Source organism: Quercus lobata, chromosome 11, assembly GCF_001633185.2.
Source record: "Quercus lobata isolate SW786 chromosome 11, ValleyOak3.0 Primary Assembly, whole genome shotgun sequence".
NCBI lineage: Eukaryota > Viridiplantae > Streptophyta > Magnoliopsida > Fagales > Fagaceae > Quercus > Quercus lobata.
Window position 1 is genome coordinate 46,338,370 of NC_044914.1, and position 10,547 is coordinate 46,348,916.

A 10,547-nucleotide genomic window follows, 5' to 3' on the forward strand; every position below is an offset into this window, starting at 1 on the left:
AGTCAGGCTTGACCTCAGCACTCTTACATGAATGCTTGAAAGTTGAAACCCATCATGCAGAAACCAGAGACTTGAAGGTTAATGACAGGCTGGTTAGAGGAAAAGCTGTTTTCCAACTCCATAAGTTGAGCACATTTTCCTGCATTGTCTCCTAGCGAAAGATTCACATTCTAGAGTTCCAACAGATACAGTGATCAAAACCTATTCAAGGGAAGTCCAATATTTCACCACCGAGAATCTCAAGTTTGCAATGATGATTTTGCAAGCTTCTAAATTATAGCAAATAAACCACCTAATGCACTAAGAGGCATTCTTCGACGGTTTTATAGTAACACAATTGGAATACAGCTTTTATTAATAGCTAAATCTATTCCGTACTCAAGCACAATCACACAAATCCTAACAGAAAAATAAATGCTCCACATCAATATCAGCACATCCCCACCAAATAAAGTTTCAAATCCACTCATCTAAATTCATCAAGTTTCAACTTTCAATTGATCCAAAAACTAAGGTACCGCTGCTTTAAGGTAAAAACATAACAAAGAAAATAGATTGCTAAGCACATGAGCTGCCATTCATTAGTACCTCCTGGGATAGCGATCCATAAACCTGCCAGAAGGACACTCATATGCCAGATGTCCCCGTCCACCACAGTTGTGACAGATCATCAAAGGGCCCATGCAATCCCTGCTCATATGACCCAGCTGCTGGCAGTTCCTGCATACAACATCGCGGTAACCACCACCACGAGCACCACCACCACCACCACCACCACCACCCCGCTCTCCAATAATGTTGGATTTTGGGCACTGCCTAGCTACATGCCCAGCTACATTGCACATGTTGCAGATGGGATCATTTGGACAATCACGTGCCAGGTGGCCCGTCTTCCTACAATTGTTGCATGCCTTTTCGTTTGTACAGTCAGCTGCAATATGACCCTGCTTGTAGCAGTTGTTGCACAACCTCAAGTCCCCAGGAGGTAGTGGGGGAGCAGTGCACTCTCTAGCACGATGACCAGCCTTACCACAGGTGTGGCAGATGCCCTCATTTGGACAGTTGCTGGCCATGTGGCCAGGTTCTCGACAGTTCCAACATAGCGACTTTGTTGTGCATTCTGAAGCAATGTGCCTGAACAGAAAAGAATATGTCAGTATTGAATAAAATGTCCCATTAAAAGATAAAACTAGGGGGGATATCAATGCCGTTGTATAAGGCAGATTACTGTTGTTAAATGACACAAGTATGATATACCCTATACACATCACCCATAAGGACCTCCTCTCCTTGAAGATCCAAGGCTTGAAGGTTTTTGTTCTCATCTTCCTTCTTTTCTTTTTTTTGGGGTGGGGGGTTTACCATGAACTCTCCCTACACTTAGTGCTTACAAGGGGGAGAACTACGAGAACTACCATTTGAACTAGAGCTCATTAGATTCAAGGTTTTGTTCCCATATTTTGGCCATCACATAATTTTTAACAGCTAGTGATCTATACTTACAATATGTTTTAACCTATGGAAACTGGGTATCCCATTGCTGCTGCAAATTAGAAAGCTAACAAAAGCTTAAAAAATAAATAGATAAAAATCTTTTCTGATACACTGCAGCCAGTGTTATTGCCAAAGACCAGCCCTCTCTCAGGAGACAATATTGGTGCAGTAGACATAAAAATAAGGCACACAATGGAGGCGGTAGAGTTGATTGCCATTGATGATAGTGTTTAGCAATAAAAGCAGAGGCATAGCTTATTAAGCTGAAGATGGCAGATATGCAATAAGGCAGAGGCAGAGGCAGAGGTTGCAGTGAAGTGGAAAAGGCAAATTTGTGATGGGTGTTATGGAAGTAGTAATGTAATGGTGCCATGATAAAGAAACACCATAATGGTGTTATGGGTTGATTGATACAACTGCTTTAAGGTAAAAGGCAGAGGAGGTGAAGAGGAAGCAGATGGTGTGCTGATAATGGTAATGGAGTTGGTGCTTTTGGAAGTGGAGGTAGTACCTCAAATACAGTGTGGGGCAGAAATAATGTTTGCTGGTGGCGCTTGCGGTAAATGAAGATGGTGGGTTTCGGTAGATATGTAAGCTGTAACCATAGCTGTGGTAAAGCAATTAAAGTATAGGAGGAGGTGGCAGTGTTTGATGAAGTGACAAAAAGAGGTGCTCAAATTTACATATATCAGGATTTAAAGAGTAGGAAAAAAAGCATAAACTGACTAATCTCTATTTTCCCAATGATAAATACTCCTTGAAATGTTTGAACAATTAAGTGGGACTATAAAGTAAGTAATGTTTTTGAGAAAGTAGAGAAGCTTTAACTCCACTGAACATATATGTTTCAATTACAAAGCAGTGCAAATTAATTTTACTTACCCTGGCAGGCCGCAATTGTGGCAAATTGCCACATTAGGGCATTCTCTAGCATAATGACCTGGACGTTTGCAATTCTTACATAGATTGTCTCGGCTGGAAACAAAACCAAAAACATTGAACATTGAGAAGAAAATAATGGCATGGTAAAATCTACATCCATAATCAAATTTCTCTCTGTCACCTATTTTTAATCTAGCTGAAGAGCAAAGGAACTTTAAAAGGAATAACATCACAGATAAGATAAACTGATATTTAGTAAGAGAATAGTTTTCTCCCTCCAGATAGAGATTGATCCAACTAAACATCAGAAATAATGGCTTAGCACTGCTCTTTGGAAATTGCAATATCTCAAAACAACAGTTTGAAACAAAGCAGTACATAATCATCCAGAAGCAAAATAACAAAATATGGACTTTAGAGGTTCTCAAGGACAAATTCAAGTCTTACTCAACCCAGCTAGGATGATAACTACGTTTGGAGACAATCTCTAGTGAAGCATAAGAGCGTACTTTTACTTCCCTAGCCCTCATATTATGTAGACAAAAGAAATAATATATAAATGGTCAAAAGTCAGAAAACCTGAAACCCCGACGTGAATCTCTCCTGTAAGGTGCATCACGATAGGAAAAGCGATCAGAACGGATTTTACGGTCCATTGGGCTCCTGCTCCTGCTCCTGCTTCTGCTCCTGCTGTCAGAGCTCATGTTCAAAAATATCCTTAACACCTACCACCACCACAACACCACACAGCTGCTGCCTCCTCCCTGTCCACATTACAACCACACCCAACATCACATCCATGAGTCCAAACCAAACCCAACCCCTTACTTTCCCCTTCAAAATAGAAAACACCAGACCCCAACAGCAAATAATATTAAATTTCAACAAGCAACCATCTCATAGCAACAAAATATCACTACACTCAACACCAAGTTCCTCAACCACATCCTTCAATAAACATTCACGCAGCCCTTGCAAACAGTCAACTTCCCAATTTAACACCAAGCCTATCTAAATACACATAGAGGTTCAGTCTCGAACTTCTTATGAGATCATCTAAACCAGTTGAAGTTCTTTAGAGACGAGAGAAATCGGAAAGAGAAGAGGGGAAGACAGTGGGACAAGTTCTTCATTTGAAGCAAAGGGAGAAACTTTTTCAGCCATAGTTATCATTAGTATGGAGAGTAATACAAGGGATAGGAAAACATCAGTTGATAATTCAGGGAATTTATAAAGGACTGTTTCCAATGAAGGATATACAAAGATAGGATGAGATGTTTCCATAGTGAGCTGGGTATACATTGCATTATTCAAATCTAACGCCACTTCAAAAACGCCCCATCTTTTACTGCTATGATTCATTATCGAAAAACAGATACAACTACAAGCAATGAATATATAGAACTTTGAGGACATTTCAAGAATTTATCAAGAATCAGACAAACATATTAGCGTTGGGACTTGGGCCTTTAGAGGCCCCCTTGAATCATGCAAAAATTTCTATTGTGTAAATGTATATAAATATAACAGGCAATAAGCTCTAGCTCAAACAGTACTTCCTCCTTCCATAATAATTGGATGGAGAATAAAAGTCGTGGATTCAAGACACAGTGGGCGCGTGTGCAGCTCACCAATTAAAAACTATAGACAAATATAGTTATAGTTTCGCGCAAAAACCAACATTATTCATATTATACCATCAAATATCAAAAAGTAGACCCAAAAAAAGTCTCTCCCAAAATCCGTTTTCTTTAATAGCAAGTCCCTCATTTAACATACCCACTATTCATAAATCATAACCATTCCTTTTACTTCTTTTCTGCAATTTTTCCAAACAAACCAAACTCTGAAACTTCTAGACTCGTCCTCTTAGCTCACACAAGTCACAACAATTAATAAACCTAACAAATCTCCATGTTGCAATAAAATTAAATCACAAAACCCTAGATTCCAAATCAAAACAATGAACAAAACCCTAATTATCAAAATCAGAAACCAATTCATCAAAATCCAAACAAGCATGCATAGATACAAATAGAAATGGGGGAATATGAACCGTAACCCTAAAAGCTTCGAATCTGAAGAGAGCGTAGAATTAAGAAACGAACCTGGTGGTTTGTTTGAGCTGGAGAAGGAGAAGTATGGATAAAATTCTGATGTACGATCCAAAGTGGTAACAGAAAAACGGAGACTGCGATTTGGGACTATTGGGAGATACAGACACAGAGAGACAGCGTTTGTGTAAAATTACGGACTCTCTCTAATTATAAAAAAGAAAAAGGGTTTTTTTAGCTAAGGCCCGCCTCGACCCCCTAAAAGGTCCAATAATTTTCCTTATTGGGCCAGGATCCCCTTAATGGGCCTTTTTCAACGGATCTAGTTTAGATTTTGGATTTTGGCTTTGTTTATTTCGACATTATCATTTTTAGGAAACTATATTATTTTTCAAAAAGTATTTTCTAGAAAATTATATCATTTTTCTTTTGGACAAAACTTAGGTATAGTACCTTAGATCTTGTTAATTAGGTTCTTCACTTAAAATTCAATCATGTAGTCTTTTTTCTCATGAATGAAAGTATATTTTTTTATTAAGTACAGTCATATGGCTGAATTTTAAGAGATAAATTTAAAGAATAACATATAAGTACTGTATTTAAGTTTTTTCATTTTCCCTTTATTTGGTAGCAAGCTTAAAATAAGTTGGAAAACTATCTTTTGACTTCCCTTATTTAGTTTTAGGTAAGATAAGGTTATTTCCTTATTTAGTTTCGAGTGAAATAGAGTTGTTCTTCAAAAAATTTTAGTGGAAAATAGCTTTATCTCGTGTCAAGCTAAATAAGGAGAGTTAAGAAAAAAATTTCTTTGACTCAATTTTTTTTATACTACCAAATACTGAAAATACGAAAAACTATCTTCAAATAAGGTTTTCTAAATAAACGGAGCGTAAAGAAATGAGACTTTTTATTTTTATTTTTTAGAACCTCCCATCATGCATTCTAAACTGATCCTTATATTCAGGGAAGACTCTATGAACAGATTCTGCATGCATTGTAGACTTGTAGTGGAGTTGGTAATTGGATCAGAAGTATGATATCTTGTGTGGGAATTAAGTCTAAGGTCCACGAACCCATGTCTAAGCTTAGATGGGCTGCCAGGTCCACAAACTAAGCCCAAGTCAAGACCTTTTTTAGAATTGGTTAGCCGACCTAAAAGTATTTACTCTGAAAAGTCCACTACAACTATTGACATGTGTACTATGACTACTATCTATGGCAAGGGTTTTGGAAGAGGATCGCATAACCCACCAGAGTGTTCCTTACTAAACAAGATAGCTTTAATCACCCATTTATCATCATATTTTATTACTCTCCAACTACTCTCAAATCTTATTAAATGTTGTTTAGCAAAAGTTTAGCCCTACTTTTTGGGTTATTAAGGGACATGAAGCTTATTGAGTATCTCTAAAAACATTGTCTACAATTGTGAGAAAGAAGGGGATTCCCCCCACAATGCTCCCTAAAATAACTCTTATAAATAGTGAATAATTCCATTTGCAAAAGTATAAAAACTACACAACATAAACTTACTCTACTAATTTCTCTATTGTAAGTATTATCTCATGAGTTTGCCATTGGAGTATTCTCACTCAATCCGCTAGTAGATTTCAATCACTGGTGTTTAGACAACTATAGAGGTTTTAAGGAAGTTAGGAATCAACCATAGTGACTATCCAAAAATCCAATCCCACACCCCCACGGTCCTCAATCATGCACTCATCTATGTTATTAAAAGGGGACTTTCCTTCTTTAATAGCAACTTTTGAATATTAGTCAACCTTTAAAAGCCATACCTACTCAACATAAGATCATATAACTATGTTATATTTAGTAAAGGAGTTTGGACGCTGAGCCTGATAACGTAAGCTTGTGACTAAGTGGAACATTAAAGTTGTTGAATTTGTGTAAGAATTCAATAAAATAGAATAATTGGGATATGGCAGGCCTATGTTAGTATTATTGAGAAGTCCAACACCCTCTCCATAGGGATTAATGGGTCACCCCCATCCTACATGGATGGATAGCCATTACAAACATCAAACAAAGATAAAAGAGTCCAAACTTTTGGAATATAAATTATTTTTCTATTTGATAAGAAAAGAATTTAAATTTTATGTTTATATTGTAACTAAAATCGTCAATTTATATAACTTGATATTAATAATAAAGCAAAATGAAAGTCTTATCACTTATGATTGAACGAAGTGTATTTTGAAGTTCTAGATTTCTTCTAATGATTCATATAATGTCATTGCCTGGGCTTGCACTACTCTTCCCGCTTTATCCCTGACCCAAGCCATGCCTAATCTATGGTTTAAAAATCAGCGAAAATAGTCTGGCCCTACATTTTTGTTTGGGTTAGGTTTTAGATTATGGAGTGTGCGTGAGAGAGAGTGGAGTGGGGTTTGGGTTGTACAGTTTCTGCTAAAATAGGCAACCCAGTATGGTCCAACTTGATCAAACACTACACGAAAAAGCCCATCATTTTTGTTTTGAATAAACAAGGAAAAGCCCATCTAAAAAAATTGGGAGAGCTGATTCTTCTACTTGTATAAGCAAAGTCACCCATGACCCATGCCCTAACGAACTCTGCACTTTGGCAAAGTTTCGTAAAGTTTCCATTAAAATTATTCAGGACTCAAAGTTAAGCTACCTATCCACGTATCCGCCAATGCATTTAAAGATAAGGGAACCAACATCAGCCTTACAAACAGTTGGGCTTACAACCGACATTATTGGTTAGTTCAACTAATAAAGTATTTTATCTAAAAAGAAATTAAAATTTGAATTCTGTTTACACCTAAAATTAATTAGTGTCTTATCTTAACGATAAAAGCAATTATTATGAAAGATTTAAAGCATTAGTATCAAGAAATGTTACTCTATTTTATTTTACCATCCCAAAAAGTTACTTTATTAATTATACCATCCCATTTTACAATACTTCCAGCATCTCAAACTTTTATTTTCCTATTCTAATCATTAAAATAATATATTTACACAATAAAATAATAATTCCCCCAATCACCATCATTTATTATTTCTTTCTCCCAATCACCATCACAATAAAATATTAGTTTTTTTTTTTTTAGAATTGTGCTACAGTGCAATTCTAAACATAGAATTGCACTATAGCACTATTGCAAAAAAATTTGCAATACTTAGCAATAGCATTTCCTGATGTAATACATTTTGGGACTTGAAATGTCAAATATCCCTTACATTTGGCATTAGCATTCTCTAATGCTAATGCTCTTAGAGTTTGAATCCCGCATATACTAAAAACTTATTGATATCTTACTGTAGTCTGTAATGATGATAAAAACAATCTTTACAGAGTAAACGTTCTAAGTTGAAATTGTAGCAATTATTATGGAAGATTTGAGATTTGAACTCACATACACCAAAAACTTATTGATATCTTACCATAATAATGATAAAAACAATCATCAAATAGTGAACACCCTAATATATTAATAATATTATTATCTTTTTTTTTTGGTAAACATGGATATAACATTAACTAAGAAACATAATATAATTATCATTGCATAGATATACAATAAATCCTATGACTGGTCATTATCAAAAATAAATTTGATTATTGGCAACTGGGGCTGTAAAGTTGCAGATAAGATAACAGTAAGTGACTCGTTATCAAAAAAAAAAACCTCTGCTTATGTAGTTATCTTCTTCTTTTTTTTTTGGTAAAAATCTTATCTAGTTATCTTATCTCTATGAGAAACATGAGAAATAAAAACATAGACAAGTAATGTGGCAGATAATTTTATAGAAGTGAATTAACATATAATAATACTGAGCATTGTTTTATTGCTATTTATGTTGCCTCAAATTTTGATCATCTATGATTAAAAAAATGCAAACTTGTGCTCGATACCGAACAATTTGATGCACGAGTACTCGCAATTTATCAACTTCCAAGATGTTTTATTTGAAGAGCACGCCACAATTAAAGGTGCCAAAATTAAAATACTTACCAAGTTGCATAGGTTTATTCCTTCCTATCAAATCCATTTATTTCTAGCAAGTTTCTTTATTTTATTTTTGGCACTTGTATGACCTTTATATATATAAAGCCCCAAAGTTCTAGTTGTTTAGCTTTGTCGCTTTAACCTTGATTAGGATTAACCTAATAGAATTATTTATCTATATAAAGTGTAGTAAAGGTCGCAGTTATCTAATGAGTAATGACTAATGAGGCACCAAAATATTCTTGCTTCTGCTCCACTCATTCCATAAAGAACATATGCGATATTCCACGTTCGGTTGTAAATATACGACTTATGGAAATAAAATTAAAAGATTATTTTAATAAATGGTATAAAATTCCGAGATTTCCAAAATATATAATGAGATCTAAATTGATAGGGCTTTCAACCCAACAAATTTATAAAGTTTTATTGTTTTGATTATAATTATATCTGAAAATAGGAAAAAAAATCAGAGTACCAATGTACCATAGTACTTAAAATAATGGTGGTGACAGTGATTATATATATATAGTATCATGAATTCATGATAAATGGTGGTGGAATTGCGGTGCGATGGTAGTGGCGGCAACAATGGTAATATTGGCTACAGTGATAGTAACAATGATAATTGTGGTAGCAATTGCAAATGGTATTACGATGACAATGATGATAACGACAACAACAACAACAATGGCAATATTTTTGTGTATGGTGATTATGGTGGTGTCGTGGTGATGGTATTGATGGTGTTAGGGTGGTATTGGTATTAGGTAAGGATGGTCAATGGCAAAGTAGTAGCAAGGACACCATAAAATATGGTAATAATCGGTGATACGACAATGGTAATGTTTATAGAATTTGTAAATGACACATTTTCAACTTAAGATGTGTGGATACTCATTACTCGATGAAAGTTGTTTATAGAATTTGTAAATGACTCATTTTCAACTTAAGATTTGTGAATACTTGATGAAAATTTGAAAATCCCACTTGGCGAATTTTTTAAATGACCTTTATTGTTAATCTAAACAAAGAAAATCAGTAATAAAAAAATCAATACTAGTCAGAAATTTGTGCAATACATAAAAATAGTTAATAAATAAATAAAAATTAAAAAAGAAAAGTGAAATTTCATCTCTCCAAATTCATTGTGTAAATGCAGCATATATAAGAGGAAACATTTTGGCATGCCATCATCAAGAATTTCTTCATAGGTTCTCACTATTTATCCACAATCATTTCCATCTATGAGTTTTTCCTGCTCTTGCTTTGTCAGAGTGAAGTAAAAATGTGTCAGAGAGCCTTAGAGGTCAATACTTTCGGTGTGTTTGTATTTAGTTCCTTATCTACACCAAAAGCCAAAAGGTAATGAACCTCTTTCTTCTTTATTTATTTATTTATTTATTTTTTTTTTTTTGAGAAAGGAAAGGTAAAGAACCTAATACCAAAATATGAGCCTTTTCAACTTCACTAAAATATTGGCTCTATACTTTGAATGCAAATAAGAAATGAATTTTCTCGGAAAATACAAACCTTTGAGCATGGGCAGTAGCCACCGCCTTTATTATCTTCCTTCGGCAGGGAGATAAGAATATTTTTGTATCTTTTGTCCTCTGCCTTCTAAATACTATTTGGAATCCAAATTCCAATACAGCCTATCATAATCCTGCAATAGTGCAGAATCACTATTCACAAAAACTTTTCCCACTCTCTCCTAGAAACGTGAGCAACATGCAAAGATGTCCACAAGGCCATATTTGTTTGCGCTAGGAATTGAGAAACTAAAATGGAAAATTAATAGAATGATATAACTATATTTATATTGTAGAATGATATCAACTTTCAAGCTCAATGGATGCAAAATTTGAAACTACAAATTGAAGAAAGCAGTCGCAGAACCATAAATTTCTTGGGAAAATTACAAATTACACCCTTAAAATTTAAGAATGTTTGAATTTTACATCTTGAAGTTTTAGAATTTGGATTCTATCCCTTAAATTTTAGGGATATTTGGATTTTACACCCTTAAAGTTTGGGAGTGTTTGATTTTAAACCCTAAAGTTTCAAAATTTGAGGGTGTAAAATCTAAATAATTCCAAATTTAGGAAAATTCAAAATTTTA

At 34.7% G+C, this 10,547-nt stretch overlaps 1 protein-coding gene across 2 annotated transcripts; it reads right to left on the reverse strand.

Moving 5' to 3' along the window:
* Positions 1 to 329: 329 nt before the first annotated feature.
* On the reverse strand, positions 330 to 4,666 carry LOC115968517 (zinc finger protein GIS2). 2 transcript variants are annotated; one of them, XM_031087925.1, is made up of 4 exons: positions 4,485 to 4,666; positions 2,956 to 3,140; positions 2,377 to 2,469; positions 330 to 1,134 (listed from the first exon to the last, which is right to left on the reverse strand). In XM_031087925.1, the coding sequence occupies exons 2-4, from the start codon at positions 3,078 to 3,080 to the stop codon at positions 582 to 584; spliced, it is 771 nt and encodes a 256-aa protein (XP_030943785.1). In that variant the 5' UTR covers positions 3,081 to 3,140; positions 4,485 to 4,666; the 3' UTR covers positions 330 to 581. The 2 variants fall into 2 exon arrangements, with proteins under 2 accessions (XP_030943785.1, XP_030943786.1); XM_031087926.1 differs by having other exon boundaries at positions 2,956 to 3,210; positions 4,485 to 4,615.
* Between the last annotated feature and the right edge of the window lie 5,881 nt (positions 4,667 to 10,547).